This window comes from Primulina huaijiensis, unplaced genomic scaffold, assembly GCF_012295235.1.
Source record: "Primulina huaijiensis isolate GDHJ02 unplaced genomic scaffold, ASM1229523v2 scaffold24871, whole genome shotgun sequence".
Lineage (NCBI taxonomy): Eukaryota > Viridiplantae > Streptophyta > Magnoliopsida > Lamiales > Gesneriaceae > Primulina > Primulina huaijiensis.
The window spans coordinates 529,053-549,431 of record NW_027356090.1 but is presented as its reverse complement, the minus strand read 5'-3'; the positions used below and the strand labels follow the sequence as shown (position 1 = coordinate 549,431).

The following is a 20,379-nucleotide window of genomic DNA, read 5'->3' as shown; positions in this document are numbered from 1 at the left end:
CCTCCAAAACCGCCCAAGAGGAATTTGTGCCAAGAGAAAGCTAACAAACAAAATCATAACAAACAGCCAACATTTTGGAAAGGCTGACCCATATTTTACTCCGGATGTGGCACAACAATCAAATTTTAGTGATTTATCCTACCGTGTATCAAATGCTTCTAAACATCATATAGAGAAAAAATGGGAGACAAGGGTTCGTAAATGCATGGAGTTGAAACATAAGTTTTTTTTTCTTAAGCACATGGTTTGGCCAAGTTGTGTTTATCTTGCAAATTATTTTCAAAATGACACGCTGCCAAGTTTTTATCGTGTTATTTCCATACAACTCCCAAACGTCTTATTTCCATCACAGCCTAATTTTGCTCAAAATAAGGACAGATACCATCTTCCATTTCATTCCATATGACCTTTGTGTGTGCTTACAGCTTCATCCCTTTTCTGATTAAATGTCTACTTAAGCCACTAAACAAATGATACCACGCGCAAATTTTGGTTTACTGTTTTGCCTTTTATTGCACAATAGACACCTTCAGTTCAAACCCCCGCCAGCCTACCAAAATGATAGATAAGCACATACACACACATAAATGTGAACTTCGGAGAAGTATATTAATCCATCCGATAAACAATGCACAAGAACCACCAAGTTTCAGGTAAAGGAATCTCTGATCGTTCACATTTCCTTTTTACTAATGGAGGGTAGCATAGAAAAGTTCCATCCTTGAATAGAATGAAGGCTTGTAAATTCGATCCTGTTATTGTATCTATATTTTCAACAAATAAACATGTAATTTTCCGTGTAACAATTTTATAGCATGTGAAATAAACATATTGCTAGTGCAACAGTAAGATACTGGCTACAGCCAACAAGCAACACAAATATGGGCAAATACAGCACATGAGCATTGCATGGGGGAATCATTTAAACCGTCAATTTATTTGAAACAGCATGTGTCAAACACAGTAGCACCAAACAATGCAAATGAACAATAACTTCTAGATCGTAAAAACAGTCAACACTTGAACTTCAAGACTGAACCAACAACAGGGCATGCAACATACAGACACATAAAGAGAGAAGGAGAGAGACAGAAAACCAACTTCAGAAAATCAATTTTTTTAAAGACTATTTTTACATTTATTACATGATAATCACCATATCATTATCATCAATGATGCATACCCAATAAAAACTACGACAGGAGGGGTTGTAAATTTGGAATCAGACCGAACCTCGTGCTTTCTAGGTGAGTTCTGTCATCCTGGAGAAGTAGAACCTTAAGAGTGCCTGAATCTCTCAACCAGGCAGCCACCACAGCTCCACTCGATATAAACCTTCCAATATTACACTTGGCAACTCGAAATGGTGCACCTATGCTAATGAGAAGAGCTTCAACCGTTCGCTTCAGCGTACCATCGCCTACAACTTTGCTATGCTTGCCCCAACCAGTTAAAATGCTGCAAATAAAAAAGTCATAAAATCATCAATTAAAAGTATGATTGAAACTGTAGAAAATATTCAAATATCTTACATTTATTGTAAATTATTGTACAGAATCAATCACGGATATTTGATAGGATAGGATCAATTAGAATAAGTTATTTTTAGCGAAATAGTTTCCTTTCTTTATTTATCTCTTCATTGTAATTATAAATAGTGTGTCTTGGTTCATTATTAATATACTGAAATTATTTCCTCTTCTCCTCTCGATTTATAGAAACCTCAAAAACATATTATCTTATGAACATAGATACCACCTTAAAAGGCTTGGCAGCTCATGGCCGTCATAAACAATAGAGCGAATGTTCAGCAACCATGCATGAACCATCGCTCTGGCAGCACCACACGACATCAGGTGTAAATCAAGGCAAGAGTCAGACCAAGTATTTTCCCATACATCTCGACGTTTCCCTTCAAGCACGACAAATTGGGCACCTCGCTTCTACAAAACAAAACAAAAAATGAAAGATAATAATTAAAATCACATATCAGTTGTAAGGACACTTCCAGCTCCAAGGTTGAATATTGCATGTGAGAAAACAGAATAACATTTAGACTACCAAGAAAACAATGACCGGAAGGGACTGCAGGAAAATTCCTTGTCAACTTCTCTCATGGAAAAAGCAGTCACGTACTCATGGAAGAGCAACCAATGATCAATAGTTCTCTCACTAGTTCATCAATAACCCAATAAAAAGCTGAAAATTGGTTCTGGAACCACTAAAATCTTTCCTTTCCATGAGTCTAATACATATATTGAGAATGTTTGCACAGTGGCACTCAAATGTGGGTGACTAGATGCAGAAAACCCAAGAAGTAAGACTAGTTTTATCATGGAAATCAGGAATAGAAGTCACTTATTTCTTCAAAAAATTACACAAGTCTAACATATAGTATGATATGTTTCCATCAAACAGCAGCCTTACAGCAACATTCCCATAAGGATATTATTGTGAAGTGTCATCATTGGACCTGAACAAGATTGTACTCGTTACCTGATTAAAGTGCCATAGCATGTCAGTCAGAGCATTATAAAAAGCAGATGCGGTTGAAGAGTCCATCCGCTTCACCTCCTCAAAAAGCAATAGTGCTTGCTGCCAAGTATTCTCATTAAGACCCATGAGAAGTCCATGTGCAACTCCATAAACTTGGTTATCAAAAAGTCGTAATTCTTCTAATAACAACGACGCTTCTTCAAATGAATTGCAGTGGCTACAACCACAAAAAATAAGGAGCCAACATCACTAATAAATTAAGTCTGAGTAAAGAAACATAATTCCCTGTTCACACTATGATCAGCCAAAAAAGCTTGTGAAATTCCACCAAAAATAATAATAATAAGTAGTAGTAAAAACACAAGTTAGGCGAAGAGGTTTTATATCTGCAGTACAAGATACCTGCAAGCGTTAAGAATTTCTGAAAATGTAACAACATTTGGCTTTATTTCCATTTCATGCATTTTCCGGAAAACACTCAATATGCAGCTTAAGTCCTTCCTTTCCCTCTGATTTTGCCTGCTATCACCTGATTTTTCGCAAGCCAACTGCTTAAAAACACTTATGATTCTGTCATCTGTTTCATCTTCCACCTCACTATCAGAAACATCCTGGAGAATCATTAATTTTGATGGTTCTAACTGAGACTCTAGATGATCAACACTAGCCAATCGCCCAAAGGCATTAATGATTGAGTTGTATGTGACAACATTAGGATGAATCCCTTCCCCCATCATCTCATCAAGCAACAATGCTGACAATTCCACCAGCCCCTTCTTGCACAAGGCATCAATTAGTTTGCTGTAGAAAACAACATCAGCTTTCAAGCCTTGTTGTTTGAATCCTCTATATACTTCCAGTGCGTCTCTATACAGACCTCCTTTGCAATATACACTGATTAATGTTGAGTAAGTTAATAGGTTTGGACAGAGACGTTCTTTTGCCATCTCTAAAAACAGTTCTTTAACTTTATCATACATCCCCTGTTTACCAAATCCATCTATTAGAGCATTGTAAGTAACCACATCCTTCTTGATACCTATACTCTCCATCTCCATGCTAACACTGAAAGCCTCCTCGAACCTACCAAGGTTAGCATAAATAGACAGCAATGTATTATAGGAGACTCTATCCAACTTAATACCAGCTAATTTCATCTCATTGAACAAACTCAGCGCCCTTTCCAGTCTCCCAGCTTTGGCACATCCCCGAATCATAGTGCTGTAAGTTACCTCATTAGGCAATATATTTTTTGAGGGCATCTCCAACATAATCTCAAAAGCCACGTCAATGTGTCCGCCGCTGCAGGCGGCATCTAACAGTGTGTTATAAGTATAAATATCTTGATCGATGCCCCGGCTTACCATCTCATTAAACAAACTTCTCGCACTCTCCCACTGCCCCGCAACACTACAAACAGCAAGGAGGGAATTATACGTGATCCTGTCAGGTTGCACCCCATTTTGCAACATTTCAACCAAAATCTCCGAAGCCCTGTTGAAATCCCCACCTCCTTTCCCACACGCATCAATTAAGGCGTTGTATGTCACTAAATTGGGCTTCAAGCCAGAATCTTTCATACTCTTGAACACCCCTATGGCTTCATCAAAGTGTCCACTCTTTGCATAAGCACTAATCAAAGCAGAGTAAGCATAAACAGTATTACCATACCCCTTATTGACAGCATCATCAAACACTTTCTTGGCTAAATCCACTTTGCCTAGTCTTCCCAGTGTACTAATCATAGATGTGGTCAATTTCCCCAATTCATTCCTTCTGTTTTCACGGCTAATTGCAAATTGGAAACACATCATTGCTTTGGACCACTCGCCTCTATTCCCCAGCTCTCGGAGCAAAAATGTATAATCATCAGAAGCGCAAAGCTTCGATTGGAAACTGAGTAAAATACCATCCATACATTCTACCTCGCCGCCGCAGCCACCAATAGCACATCGGAGAGCTTCCTCAGCGGCAGAAGAATGGCGGCTCGAAGAAGTCAACCTGGGCCGGCCAAAGTGCAACTTGGAGACAAAACGAGTGGATCGGCGGCCCGAGAACTCGGAGGCAGAGAGGCAAGGGAATGCAGAAGTATCACCAGCGGCGGCGGAGGGTGGGGGAGGCTTGGCGGCAGGCGCATGAGAAGGCTGGTGATTGTTTAAAGAGACCTTTTTCCGGGTCCAGTGGTGGGAGGAGTTGCGATGGTGGTTGTTGTGGTGGCTCTGTGGGTGGTGGAAATGGTGGTTCTGGTAGGGTTTGACGGTGGTCAGCGTAGAGTGCGGTGGCGGAGTCGAAGAGGCCATTGTTGAATAAGAAGAAGATTAAAAAACGAAGCTGAGCTGAGTGCTGATATAGTTGGACTGTTTAGTGAGAGAAAATGGAAAATTTTAGAGAGAGAGAGAGAGACCTATAAAAGGCAATCGACTAAAAGTAACTTTTTTTATATTTCGTTATTGTTTTATATAATTTTAATTAATTAATTTTTTTTTGAGAGAATTAATTAATTTTTTTTTGAGAGAATAATTTTAATTAATTAATTTTTAAAGTCACAAAGTGGGAAAAGAGAGAGTCAAAAAGGGAAAACATAATCGTACATGTGTTTAGTATTTTACTATTTTCTCCCTCGTTTCTTTTTTCTTGTTTTTTTTTTCCTTGTTGAAATTGTTTGTGAACATATAGGGAAATATTAATATATTATAGAAAAGGTATGGCCTTTAACTCTTTATGGTACTATTATTATATCATACTTGCTTTTTCATCCCGATTATTTGAGATTAAAAAAAACTTTTAAGTCATTATCTGCCACGTGCCCAAAAAAAAAAGAAATCGAAATTTAGAAGTTCTTAGCTCACATGATTAATTCATCGTTAAAAACAAATAAAAGAAAGAAGTCGAGAACAAAAATTATGTCAATAACATGAACCTCAAAGTGTAATTATGTTGTGCATACAATCACCCAATTTTCGGGAAAATTTGAGAAGGTGCCATTTGTCGGTAGTTATTACATGTGAATTGACATTGTGGGTCCAGTCGTAATTTATATATCTTTTTAGTACAACACAAACAAACAAAAAAGACCAAAATGGTTGCAACCCACAAGCTTCTCCACATCACTGTCCTAGGAAATGCAACACATAATCTTGCTGGTAAATGCCTCAGTAGTGGATGTAGTTTAGTGTGTATAGATGCTATTCCTAAGCTCTTGCAACATGCAACTACTTATCTGTTGCATTATCTATGAAATGGAAGCTTATGTTTAAAAAAAAATGGTGTTAGCCCGACGATCAGACTAAAAATGTAATTATTGCCATTAAAGAGGCATAAACCAAAAGCAATGCTCCAAGACATTGCATATAGTCAAGCCAAACACCAAGAAAGCAAGAACTTAGCATTGTACAATTTCGAGTATTAGACATTCTACTTCAGAATCTTACCTCTTGTTTAAAAATATTCCACTACTTGCTGTGAGCATTTGACTGCAATTTCTTCAGCAAAAATAAATTCTCCAAAATAATTATGTAGAAAAATGACTACAATGTTCCCGAAGCTGCAGTTTTTCCTACCTAATGGTGGTGGACCAAAAATAAAAATAAAAAATTATTTAGTAAGTCTTCTTTCTGATGCTCAGCTTCTTTACATCCTTCTTTGCAGTAGAAGATGATCCCGGTAGCGTAATTCCTATCGTGGCTTGATACAAATCCTTCAATCTACAGATTAGAAGTGCAAGAGATCAAAAGTCCCATTAAATTGATACAAATGGAAGTGGTTGATGTCCTGGGTAAGAATAATTGAAACAATCTCAGTTACCTTGGCATGCTAATGAACAGGGCGATTACTGAAAGTCCGACGACCAGGGGATACACAGGGGCAGCAGTCAATTCCTGAAAACCGTCAGAATTTAGCGGACAAGTTAAAGTTCGTAGGAAAATTTTGAACGATTTGGAAGTCATGTAGAACTTACCTGCTTGTACATATCCTCTTCAATCCTAAACCTTAATGGACCAACATGAATTTGAGGCTGCCTCTCTAAGTCGACCTCAATGACCTCAGACACGAATCTATGGTTACCAGATGGCAGAGTAGATCGAAGTTGGACGACATGTTTACCCTTTGGTAAGTCCTTCACCTGAAAGAAATTTGAGATTGGCAAGGGAAAGATGGACTCAACCGTTAATGGATCACTGGCAGGGCTTATTTCCACCCTGATATGCGAATGCATCTCCTTGATGTTTTTCCCCTCCACGTGCCCACTTAAAATAGTCATATCTGGCTGTTCAAAGACCACAAAATCTAGGTCTTTGACATCCTCATAGCCAACCTACGTCATGAATCGGTCAGATAAATACAGCGTCTCTGTCAATGAGGACGACAAACACAAATCCAAGTATTATTAAAGCAAATTCAAAGATGTTAAATAGTCGCATAACAAGATTATTCACAAGTTCACTACAAATCACCCTTGCTCAGAATTGCTAGGTTTCTTCACTGGTGTCCATTTACCAGTTTACATATGTTATTATTTGTTAATTTATCAGTAATATCCTGTCAGAGAGCACTAAACCAGTTAACATGATCTCTCATAATATTTCCCTCGTATTACCCAAATGTACTATAAAAATAGTTGGTTGGCTTTCAAACAGTTGCAAGTATTTCATGGTATATTACTCGAGAACTATCAACATTAAATATAGCAAAGAGTGCTGCATTTATCGTACTATTTTATTTCAACAAAAGGATTCAATAAATGTCTATAAAGGAAAAGGAGAAAAAAGCAACAATGGCCATTTTCTTCATTTTTTACAAATTCCAAATTCTATGGTTCCCTTAATTCGGAAGATACTCCATACTTTGTGAGGAAAAAAAGGTATATTTTGTTGTACTAACAAGAAAGCATTTCACTGACTGCAGTAATAACAAAAGAAAAACTACAGTTCAACGATATTAATTATTGCTTGAGCTATCACAACAAACTACTCCCTCAAATTTGGCATAAACAAATTTTAATATGAGGAGGGAGCATACAGCTTGAGAACTGAACCTTCGCCAAGGATAACTGTCAAAATATACTTTGCTATCTGATTTACATGTCTCAATCAACAATTGAAGCTGACCTTAACAGCCAAGGACCCTGGAGAAGCGCGTTCAATGCGTGTGCTATCAAGCTCACCCTTCCTTGCTACCTTTATTACATAGGTAGTGTCAGGTTGGAGGCCCCTGAGACGGAAACTGCCAGAAATATCTGTTTTTGTCTCTTCATAAAAACCTTTTGACTCGGCTCTAGCTTCCACATATACACCGTCTTTTGGTTGACCAGACAATAGAGTTACTTTTCCTAAAGCACTGCAAAGGGAGTACACAACTTCTAGATTCTTTCATTTATAGATCACGCAGTCCGGAAAACAGAAACATAAGATGACTTAAAAATTGTGGACCACAATTTGACAGTTGAATCACACAAAAAGTTTGAATCTCACCAAACATTGAGTTTATGGTAAGTCACTTAAAAGGTAAAAAATAAAATTCAGCATCTAGTGTTAAAGTTCACACTCCAAAACATTTTATCAAAAGAAAGTAAGGTTTTGTTGGTTGCATCCTTAACCCAAACAAAGCTTGATCCAGATCTAGCTCACAAGCTTATTTCATGATAATCAAATGTGCAACACTTTAACATTGTCATGCAAGAAGTAAAAAACAAACCTTGAGTGATGCACCCTGTAATTGATGACTAACCATCCACAGTTTAAACATAAGATAAAGTATCGTCTTAGAAGAATTAACTTCCATAACAGATTCTTTAAAGGGGAGCGAGCGTATTTAGATACCTTAACATTCAAAAAATATTGAAACTTATCTCATGATAAAATTATGAAACAATTGCCCACTATCAAGAGGGAAATCAGAATACAAAGACAAGACAGAGACCAACAATAAGTTCGATAATATTTGAGGTCATGCACAAAAATAATCATGGGAAGAGAGTGTATTATCATGGTGCCAACAGGATTTTGATCCAATATAGATACATGACTTAAAATTATTTTCAGATGATAGGATTTTAATGGGTCCATTTAAAAAGGGAAAACCTGTCAAGAATCAATTTGATTAAATATATGAGGTTGGTGATATAACGTAAGAGTTTATACCTAAAAGCAACTCGGGTAGCATGAAAAACGACTTCCTTGGATTCTCCAGAGCCAATTTCAATTGGCTGGGCTGGAGGAGAGAAAGCATACTCCTGGAAAAAGGAAAAAGGAAAAAGAATGTCATTCAATATTATGATGTCGTTACCTAAAAAAATGAGTCACCAAATGTGTGGCATAAATTTTAAAAGCTTATCCAATTATGCTTGAAAATGCACAACATTGACATATGCTAATCATCATAGAACCAAAATAAGTGTCTGGGAATAGAGCAAGAGAGTGAGCTTTGAAACCAGCTTTCGGGTAAAATAAAAGGCAGATTCCGATATTTGTCATCCTCACAAATTTTCCAGTTTCCACACAAGCGCAACTGAAGCTTTGCTTGTAATTGGGAACTTAAAATGTACTACAGACAATAATGAACAAAAATACATATCAAGAGCATTGAAATCCACCAAATACCTTCAACAAAGGTCGGAGATAAAAACTCCCAGGAAATAAACCATCAAAAACAAAAGTTCCACCAACACCAGTAATTGAATTGTTTCTATATCCATCTTCACCACTCAATGACAATAAAACAGAAGGGAAAGAGTCATTGATGTCTTCTTTAAAGTACAATCTCACGGAAATTTGACCAAGCTTCTGACAAGAAAAGGAATTGGATCCAACTTTTTTGACGTAATAACCAGGCTGCAAGTAAGAAGAAAATCTCAGACATTATGCTTGCCAGCAGTTAAAAAATATTCATGTATGATTGGATTTTACGGAGCTAGACCTACACGAGATTTCATGTGTGCATTTACGAATGGTTAGGTTTCATATAAGCACTACTCTAGTAATTGGCTGTCAGTGATGGAATTACATTCATATCAACCTAATGAGCCTTCAATTAAATCAAATATCCAGACAATAATAGTTGTAAAAAATTATGCCAAGTACATACAGGCTGCCTCAACTAACTAGAAGAACATCTCCTGTCCATGGATCATTTTATAAACTCATCACCTCCTTGGCTTGCACCAACACAGAAACTGAATTGAAAACATAAGGTCGCTGAATTTGTATTTGAACGGAGATAGGAAACAAACTGAGAGGAATTGCTACACCATTTTCTGTAAGGAGATGAGCGACAAAACTAAAACTTTAATGATGGAGGAGGAAACAGAAGAAGAATTGCACATCTTAGGGAACCCAGAACCCAACAACTTTCACTCATAAGTTAGCATCATGCAAGAAGCAAGCTGAGATACACTTCAAAGAGAAGGGCCTGCCTTGAACCCCAAGGTTCTCAGAGTCACAGAGTCTCCCTTAAGTGGATGTTGTACACTCTTACAATGAATTTCTAACTTTTACGTTTTGTGAATTGATGTATATCATTATAACACTTCAAAGCTTCAACAAAAACTTCCAACAATCATATTTGTGGAATTCACGAGTTAAATCAGACAAATTGTGTCAAAGATGCTCATAATCAGAACCATTTATACATATTTCAAACCTTAGAGGCCTCAGTGATGTAATGTATATCATCATATAGAGGTCCTGCAAGAAATAAACCATCAGCCCCCGTCATAGTTTCAAGTGCTGTATCTCCTTGCTTTAATAAAGAAATCTGGCTCTCTCTCTCTGCAACAACTCTTATATGAACATGAGAAAGTGGGGGTAAAACCGATCCTTCGATATATAACCCCAATCGGCCAGAAAATGTAGCAATTGGAACTTGGCAGCCATCTGATGTTACCGACACCTAATCAACCAAGATGAAAAACTTGAACATAGTAAATTAATTACAAATACTGTAAACTACTGTAAATAAAACTCTCCGAACCACTTACATGCTGTTGTCTTGGGTAAAACAACATTTTCTTTACCCCGTCATTCCTGAAGCAGTATTAACAAGGGTGAGGGCGTAAAATTCCTTGATAGAAATTTCAAAGGAAACCACTCACAAAAAAGACAAATCAATTGTATGAAAGAAGGAAGATCTTTATCAAGCAAGAAATATTTTCAATCACAGTGCAATCTCAACACCTTACTCTATTTACAGCAAGGCAAAGGAACAAGAAGTATCTTATCTCTATCCATAATAATGAATACTTGGTTGAATCTCAGTTGTACTGGCCTTATTTCATAGGGGCACTATTGGAAAATTAACTCATTAACTTGAGATTATTGACAAAGATTAAGGTTAGTTATATTTACCTCCCATTTGTATACCAACTGCAAGAAATGATAATCTTACAGGGTTAATGAGATTACTGATTTTTGGAGGTGATAACTAGGTATGACGTCAGTGAACTAGATGCAATAACCCCCAAAATTTCTTAAAAACTCAACGTTCCTATGACAGAATTATTGCAAGTCTAAACAACTTCTACCTACACCAGTGGACATTAGAAGAAAAAGGTCAGGAACAAACAAAAACAAAAGAATATAGACATATCAAGGTTAAAGAGAGGTCAGGAACAAACAAAAACAAAAGAATATAGACATATCAAGGGTAAAGAGCTACTAATGGAATCAAACAGGATATTCTTCTCTCTCATAAAGTAAAAATTCCAAAGGCAATAGAAAATTAACCAATGCGCCAAAGCCACAGTAAACATACCGTGAGTCACGAGGTACAAAGATGAGTTTTCTTCCAAAATTAGCCCAAACAGAATACGAGTAGACGGCACCCCGTGATTGATAAATTTCAGAGGATTCAAGTCCGGCTACAGTCCCATCAACACTAATTCCATTGTCCAAGATGTCAACTGGTATATTATCAGGTAAATTCTCATTTGATTCAACATTTATATGTCCTTTGAGAAGATATTTTTCCCCTTTTAAATAGATAGGCTACAAAAGAAAGAAAACATTATCAAGATTGAAGTAGGGGAAATAAATCCAAGTATGGTCAACTCCATCCCCTCCCACCCTCACCCCTTGTCCCAAAAAAAAACTGCAACAGAAGAAAAATCCCTATTAGACCATACCGACAAGTCATAAGTATCAAATCTCAAAATGTTGCTCCCAAAAGAAATACACGAGTCAACAAACTGGAGTTCATGCACACCAGGAGTCTCTACACAAATACGTTGAGAACCTTTCTGCAATTTGGGAAAAAATATTAAGTATAAGAGATTTCAGAGAATTTGGAGAATAAATTTGAGATAATCAACCAATGAAGCTACCTTAATTTTCAGGTTCACACGAGAACCGTCCGCTGATATCAGGAAAGAATCCACTTCATGACTAGAAATCAAACTAACCATAAACCCTTTTTGAATAAAAGTAATATCTTCAACATCCTCTGCGCCAACATCCACATTAATAGAGTTCTGCTCCCAGCACCATATATCTTCTCCAGATGCGAGAGAGGGGGAAAGGTTTTTGACCTACAATGGAACAGATCAAAGTCATAACAAAGAAAGTCATAACAAAGACTTACTAAGGTGGGAGAATTGAAAATGCAACTTGAATTTTCTGACAGATTAACAATAACTAAAGATATTATTAAGGATGCCATCCAGAAGTGAACAAATGAAAGTGTGTGACTGATGTGTTGATTTAGAGACTTCTTTCGTTGATGGTAATGGTGGAGGCTTTCAAGGAAACCGAAATATAACTTAAACCCTCAGGCCCCCGAACTGTTTTCCAGAAATTAAATAAATAGAAACAGCAATTCAGAACTAAAAGAAACAGCAGATAAAGCACTGGGAAACAGTAGAAAATTGTCAAACCATATGCTTTGCTCATTGTGAAATGCATTAGCAATTAAAGAAATAAATATCACAAAAGAGAAACAGAGATAGTGAACATGACTTTGTTTTCAGAAGGAAAAAGAATCAAATATCAGATGAATTACCTCAACCCTATAGTTACCCGGCAGTATGTTGGAAAATATAAATTCGCTATCCAGATTGATCACGCTGCTTATCTTCTCTTCTTTCCTGTTACCATCCAATCTTACAAGCACAACTGAAATAGAAGATCCACATTTTTCCTTGCAGACCACAGAGCCACGTACATTCACTTGTGCCTAATTTTTCAAAATAAAAAATAAAGTTCAGAAATTTCCATAAAAAAATAGATGTCACTTAGGGAATACATGCTGCATGCTACTTTAAGATTTTTTTGCAAAAAAATAAGACAAGCCATTAAGAATGAGCATTCTCAACCATCTGAATGCAAGCCATATGATCTTGAACATTCACATCAATAAAGAAAAGTATTCTAATAGATGAAAACTCTCACCTGATAAAATTTCACACCCAGTAATGGTTTATTAACATTTACATCAATGTAAGGTGGAGAAAAGAGAAGTTCTGGCGCGCTATCAGGTGTGGCTGCAAAAGCTGATAAGCGATACTCACCGGGTGGTACCTGAAAGGATTATTTACTTTAAGTAATCCAACTCTTAATATAGAAAATCTCAATTTCATTACTGAACAAATAATAAAATGTGACCACATAAACATAGAAAGGGCAATGGAAAGTAATAGTGCATGTTGTATAAACTAAATTAAAAAATTATAACAAATGCTAATGTAAAAAAACCAAACATGATAGAGGCTTTTATTGGTTAGGAAAAAAATAACAATAGGCAACGAAGGGTTAACATATGAGAGTCCACTACTTTCCAACTTCAGTAATTTGTGATGTCTGATTGAAGTGATATCGGAAAGTTGATGTGTTTGTTAAGAGTATGATGATAACAAAGACATATCATGTTTAAGACACTGTAATTGATGCTTAAATAGTATAGCCAATACTATCATAAACGTTCATATGAACTAAGTTCAGAAGTATTATCACTACCCTTTGATATTATAGTCTAAAACCACACAAAACAAACCCAAAACAGTAAAAAACAACTGCTCAGGTTTACAACTTAGTGACTTACCTCAAAGCAAAAATTCCCACTCTCATCGGTCTGTTTCACTTGGGGTTTCACGTTCTCCGGTCCATGAGTCAAAGCTACCTGGAATGAAGAAATATTTATTCCTTAACACGAGATTTAATTTAATAAGAACTACACAGTAGACAACTTACCCAATGTCTAGGCTAGGATATAATTGCTAATGAAGAACTACTAGAAAAGGAGAATAAGAGAGAATTTTGTAAGGGTTTCTTTCCTAGTCTTCTAAATCCAGTTACTCAAGCAGCGTACTAAAGATAAACATGATAACGAAAGTCAAATCACCTTAGCTTTGTAATCAGGACTAACAGTCTGAGCAAGTCCACATAGATCATATGATACCGCTTTGATATCAGCAATGGAAGCCATGTTGGGCAAAACCTAAGAAAACAATTACAAATAAGGCAGAAGAGAAAAATAATATTAATGAGTATCCAATTAAAACATATAAAGATAATTATCCCCACCAAAATTTTTGTAGCAATTATTTGTCTACTTACTAGTCACAAGAAATATCGAAGTCGTCAGCATGTTTGAAAAAATGTGAATAACATAAGATTGACTTACCAGAAAGTCATTCAACTTTTCGAACTTATAGTGATCTTTCTTGGCTTCAATACTGTATCTTTTAGAAGTAACCTATAAGTATCAACCAATAGTCCGTGTAAGACAAACGAGGGTCATTTTTTGCATATTTAAATGTAAACGAAGATGATATGATTGGATAAGGATATTTAGGATGCTAGATGGTAGAGATGAATTGACCCACATTTAATTAAAGTACATGTTGTAATTTCTCAGTAAAAAGAAAGCACGACAATCTTGTGGCAGAAAGCAAGAAACAATTCTCTTAAGCACCACTTGTAGCACACCAAATACTAGACAAATGATTGTGTGTGTGTGTGTGTGTGTGCTTGTTGTATTAAATATCATAACTTATTCTTGGTGATATTAAAAATGTATTATGCATGCTATTAGATTGGTATTTAACTCAATTACATTTTCTTAGGCTTGGTTATGGGCTTGTACAAATTACATCTCGAAATAGATCGACAATGATCCAATATGATGCGAGCCTCGTGAGCCCAGAAAGAAGATGTGATAAGTCACGCTATGAACCATAAGAAACACAATCACCACAGGTTCAATGACCCTTTTAAAATCAGATTTAATAAGAAACATGTGTCTTATACGGAATAAAGAACGACACAACACTCGAAGATATAAAGGAAAAGACAATGGTGCCCTAAGAAAAAAAATTTATAAAATAGTTTTCCTCTCTTAGGCGTGAAATCATGAAATTGTTTTTTCAAATTTCTTAAAGAAGATTTTATCCAGAAATTAACATGTTAGGGTTTTTTCGAGTAATAAATTTTTAAAACTGTATATTTTTCCTTTTGTAGGCTTGAAATTATGAACTCTGTTTTCAAATTTCTTAGAGAATATTTTATCCGGAAATTAACAAGTTAGTATGGGCTTATTTAGAAAGGCCACAATATTTTTTTATAAACAATTTTGTAAATTCACCAATTCTGCTTGTGATTCGAGTGAGACAATCTAGTTCTTATTAGTTTATTGACTTTAGATCCTAACCACAAAATTAATATCCCCTCTTGATCCAATAAGCACCAGATATAGAGTTTTGAAACCTCAGATTTTCGGGATGCTTAGAATCATAATTCTGTCCTCAATGGGTTTTACTTGTATTTGAATAATGATTTGAAAACTAATTTGCATCTCACAGCAGGATCACGGATCCATAGAAAGGGTTTATGCCAGTGCACAACACCTCAAGTAAAGCACCATAACTTTGTGAAATGATAGTATAAATCACTCAAACTTAGAGAATACAATGCAACGGACAAGCAATAAAAATAAAAATAGTCAAAATTTTCCCATCATTAAATACTGACTGAATAACCACTTGGTTGAACAAATGTGAATAACTCAACACTACTATAAGATGGGACATGTTCTTACCTGATCAAGTTTGTAATATCCTTCTTTATCTGTAATAGACCTTTCTTGATCATCTACCACAATAGAGGCAGTATCAACTCCATTGCCACTATCATCAACCACACGCCCCCCAACAGAAAACCCAGTAACCTAATGTCATTGCCACAATAGTTCAAATCAGGCAATGTCATGTATATTTCATTTTTGGACGTACAAAATTCCATGAAAAGTGAAACACGGACAGCCTACAAAAAGTTGAGATATGATGAAAGTAGGAAAGGGAAAGAAGAAAGAGAATAAAATAATAGCTTCTCGTAATGTCGACAGTTCAAACCACCCAACCAATTATATACCTGAAACTTTTGAGGGGCAATAGCATGATCATGTTGAACAGATACCAACAATGAAGGAGGAGAAACATCAAAAATTGTATTTTCACCCTTGTAGAAAGGCACAAGATTATAGATACCTGCAAGCATTTCAGTGGCACAATCAATTATTCTCTTTCTGCGAGCATTACTTGTATAGTAAGCCAAATCATCATGAAACAAAAGCCATCCAAAAAAAGCTATAATACAGGTGGACTTGACGAACACACACTGGCACACTTGATATCAAACTTGGAATGATTAATTTAGAAACAAAAGTTGCCCAGCAGTTCATAAAATGTGGAATATCTAGAGAATCAATTGCAGAGAAATAGAAAAGTACCGCACGGTATCGATTTAAATGTGAACATTCCATCAGCATCAGATACTGAATGACAAAGAGCTTTACTCATCCCAGGTGCATTACCAGATTCATATGGACAATCCAACTTCAAGACATCATCTGAGTATAAATAAAAATGAACTCCCAATATGGGATTTCCCTATCAAAACAGATATAATGTTAGATTTGTTTATTTCAGGAAAATATCATAAAGTAATTTCTTGAATAGAGGCAGTAGCAACTCAAAAAAAATCACAACTTTACATAATTTTAAGATGTAGAGGGAAAATCTCATTTACAAATTTCCTTTAAAAGTGTGAACTATTTGTAAAACTTTACTATAGCTGTTGTAAAACTTCAATAAATTAGTAGATAAAACAATACAAAAACGTGTATATTATCATCAAATCTCATTGCAGAGCTTCTGTGCAAGTTCACCAATCCAAAGAAGCATTGATACAATAAAGAATGGGTAAAGAGTATCTTATCATATGATCATCAAGCATATTTTATGACCACGAGCAGCAAACAATGGAAAAACATTTGGATTGAGCTATCGTTTTTTCCTCATCAGAAAGTGGAGAACGGAGTGTCTGGAGGAGTTGAAACGATTCAAAAAATGGCAATGATTTTGTTACATTAAATTTGAACAACCAATGAGCAATGTCAAATTCCACCACCACCAAAAAGGCCTAAAAAGGAAGCAAATGCTAAATTAGTCATGAACGAAAGCTACCTGAGCAACCACAAGTCCACGAATATCATAGCCAGAAACGAAGAAAACATCATCTACCACACCATTATCAAACTCTAACTCCACCTGCAGGATCAATTTGAAGTTGAGAAGCAAAGTAATCACAAATAAATGTTCAAAAGGGTGTAATATGCGGTAAAAGAAAAGAGGATCATGACTTCAATTACCTCAGCAGATCCCTTGACCTCGATATTTAAATCACTACGTGTAGCACGTATATTGTACTTTCCTAGACCCAAGTAAAGATATAGTTAAGAAAATGAGACATGTACATAAAGTATAATATATTAATATCACCAATAAAACTCATGATAAATTCCATTTTATCATACAAATGTTATTTTCCTAAAGATATAGTTAAGAAAATGAGAGGTATACAGAAAATATAATATCACCAATAAAATTCATGATCAACTCCATTAGTTAAACGGAAAAGGATGTTATTTTCCACCAGACCCCAAGACTCACTCGTCTAACACAGTATCCTGGCAATAGAATCCAAACTTTTTGAGGCGTGAATATTAATGGTTAAGAAATTTTTTCATGTTTTACATGGCTATAAAAAAAACTGAGTTAAATATAGACCTGGAATTATATTTTTGAACAAGTAACTTCCAGTAGATGATGTCAAAACTGATGAGATGACATCTCCACTGCCAGACAAGAGTTCAACATTAACATTCGATGGACCACCACTTTTATGCACACAGCTATCCCCGCCAACTGCTCCTACAACTCTTCCAGATAAGGTGAACCTGTAGAAGTAGCCAGATAAATCCAAAGAAATGAAATACATATAGGGCAGACAAATCCCACGATGTCTGCAAAACATGAGCACAGTAAATTAGAAAAGATGAGTACAAACCCAGTAAACCGAAAATTAATATCTTCATTGGCATTACAACCAGTGTGATCAACAACAACAGGAACCTAAAAATGAAATTTTAACATAAGAATAGATAGCAATTATATAAAAAAAACACTTGAAACCGCACAATGGAAATGCAATTGTTAATGAGAAACACAATCTAAAAAGTTCCACAACACTTAACTTGTTCTGGGGCAAATGACCATCCGTTAGGTCCCTTGATCTTGATCACAAAAGAACCCTATGATCAAAGTAAGAAAGGAAAGTTTCAGACTTTATAATTAACTTTAAAGGTGAATGAGACAAGAAATGTATAAAATGAAATTGAAATGATCACTAATGTCATCAGACAATTGAAAGAGACTGAACTTGCATTAAACTGACCCGAGTCATGTTCATAATCATTAATCAGCCATCCCTTCTCTCCAGGTTTTATTTCTCTCGATTTAGTATAATTGATGTGATTCACAGCCAACATGTTGGACAAGTTCTTTAGAGGTTGGATTCTTTAAAAATACTGCAGAGATGGTTTTTTCATGTGTGTTCCTCACTCAAGATTGAGACTCATTCGTTCTGCTTAATCCACCCTCCACCCCCACAACAAACAAATCCATTGGCCGTATAAAAAAGTAGAGGTAGGAATTTCATAGTCCATGTGATTCCATATCCCTTTTACATGCATATAAACTTCATGATCTAAGTTGAAAAGAGTTTAAAGGTTAGAATTAAGAATAACGCCGAAGCTTCAGCTTGTATAAGCTTCCAGTGGGCCTTAAATAAGTTCTTAAGGGCACAAAAACATGTGACAGTCCACGTTCTCGTTCCATCAATAATCCCATTAACATCCCAAAATTCCCCATCTGAACCCACAAACAATTTCCAGTATCATGTCGTAACTTGAGGCATTCCATCCACAAGTCCCGACAACTTAATGAATCGCATAAGAAACTTTTTATTAGCTAAGAAATATTATTTACAAATTCAGGCATCATCAGAGGGGAAAAACACAAACACAATGAACTACCTTGTCATAAATTGGAATGAAGTAGTACCCATTTGGAGCACATTGTGTCTGGTCCTTGACCAAACCATCCAACGTCCTAAGCTCAACCTGTACTCTAGAAAATCAGTATCGCTGCATCTACTCTAACCAAAAATAACTGAATAAAATATATTTACAATCAAAACAAAACCAAGATAGCTGCAAGTTCCCGTACCGTCACGTGAGAGTAATCCAATTTCGCAGTAGCTGGCCTCCTTGATTTTATCAAATCTGAACTCGCCTGCCAACTCACACATAAATCTTTCAGTAAATCTCCGAACCCAACAAATATATCAAATATACGCTATCCAATTGGATCAAAATCCAGTAGAATATAACACAAGAACCAACGAATCTCTTATCAGACCTCAACGAATCCCCCGCATCCTTGGATAGTATCAGCAATCCCGAGAGTTGAAAGGTACAGAAGTGCAATTACGAATAGGAACAACCCATTAGCGGAAATCATGATCAAAACTGTTGATGGTTCGATCCGAGCGTGGAAGTTCAGATCTTAGTGCCGCATGTTTTCAATCTTGGTCTCGACGAAATTTGTTCCTAGTTTGGAAGTGGGGTTTGTTAATTGTTAGCAGGTTACATTAAATAATTCAGGGTTATGGGGGGGGTGTTTTGCTAATTAATTCAATTATTTTGTACTTTTAACTTCTATTGTTAAACATCACACGAATCAAGCATTTCGTATATATACACAAATTAATAATATTAAATTTTAAAAAATTATAATTATAATACATAAATATATGTTTGATGGGTTTTTTCGTTGAATATTGCATTTAGTACCTTGTTTTCTTTTCTTTCTTTTTTTTCCTTATTGATAGATAAAAAAAATTCATGGAGACATGTGAGGTCGGAGATCTTGATATTTTGAAATCAAGCCTCAACTGAAAGGAGTCGAGCATAAAAAAAAAATCTTCCTATTTAGGGCTATCCAAATTTCACGCAGTAGACGCAAAGACAAACATCCTAGTCATGTTAGTAGCATTGCGTCTTCCATAATATTTCTTGAACCACTTGAAAACAGCACTGATACTAGTCATTGAATGAATCATATAGAGTCAAGACCGAACGCTGAACCAAACGAGTTTGCTAAATGACAATGGAAGTCTGCAATGAGTGAGCAGCTTGACTTTGTCATATAACCAAAATATAAATGTATGTTGAGGAAAAACAATAGCTCGCTAAACATCTGAATGTCATATAAAACTCGGAGACGAAACAATATTTATGAAGGAATAATAAGTCAAATCAAAGAAAGTAGATTGAACAAACTATCAAACAAAGCTACGACTGTTTCAATATAATCAGACTTTTCTAAATCATCTTTGTTCAAATCCCAATAATCTTCTTAACCAGTCACCAGTCTTTGAAAACTAGTGCCAAAAATCAACTCGGGAAAAATAAGTGCAGCGGATTCATTTGATCCAAAGTGAATCATTCTTAAGTAAATGACTTAGAAGACGTGAACTTTTATGTTCCACTCTCAAA

The 20,379-nt window shown here is 35.8% G+C and overlaps 2 protein-coding genes across 2 annotated transcripts; both read right to left on the bottom strand.

The window, feature by feature from the left end:
- Positions 1 to 977: 977 nt before the first annotated feature.
- On the bottom strand, positions 978 to 4,878 carry LOC140967266 (pentatricopeptide repeat-containing protein GUN1, chloroplastic-like). Its single transcript, XM_073427694.1, has 4 exons — positions 2,899 to 4,878; positions 2,497 to 2,713; positions 1,759 to 1,943; positions 978 to 1,458 (listed from the first exon to the last, which is right to left on the bottom strand). The coding sequence occupies exons 1-4, from the start codon at positions 4,794 to 4,796 to the stop codon at positions 1,194 to 1,196; spliced, it is 2,565 nt and encodes an 854-aa protein (XP_073283795.1). The 5' UTR covers positions 4,797 to 4,878; the 3' UTR covers positions 978 to 1,193.
- A 901-nt stretch (positions 4,879 to 5,779) lies between these two features.
- Positions 5,780 to 19,456, bottom strand: LOC140967279 (uncharacterized). The gene is made up of 27 exons (XM_073427711.1): positions 19,241 to 19,456; positions 19,049 to 19,114; positions 18,856 to 18,942; positions 18,016 to 18,072; positions 17,829 to 17,893; positions 17,549 to 17,718; positions 17,131 to 17,192; positions 16,946 to 17,029; positions 16,210 to 16,369; positions 15,852 to 15,967; positions 15,520 to 15,648; positions 14,107 to 14,178; positions 13,825 to 13,920; positions 13,525 to 13,602; positions 12,876 to 13,004; positions 12,487 to 12,660; positions 11,813 to 12,016; positions 11,615 to 11,728; positions 11,245 to 11,477; positions 10,472 to 10,517; positions 10,135 to 10,383; positions 9,096 to 9,326; positions 8,637 to 8,728; positions 7,605 to 7,833; positions 6,455 to 6,811; positions 6,301 to 6,374; positions 5,780 to 6,200 (listed from the first exon to the last, which is right to left on the bottom strand). The coding sequence occupies exons 1-27, from the start codon at positions 19,340 to 19,342 to the stop codon at positions 6,095 to 6,097; spliced, it is 3,582 nt and encodes a 1,193-aa protein (XP_073283812.1). The 5' UTR covers positions 19,343 to 19,456; the 3' UTR covers positions 5,780 to 6,094.
- Positions 19,457 to 20,379: the final 923 nt, after the last annotated feature.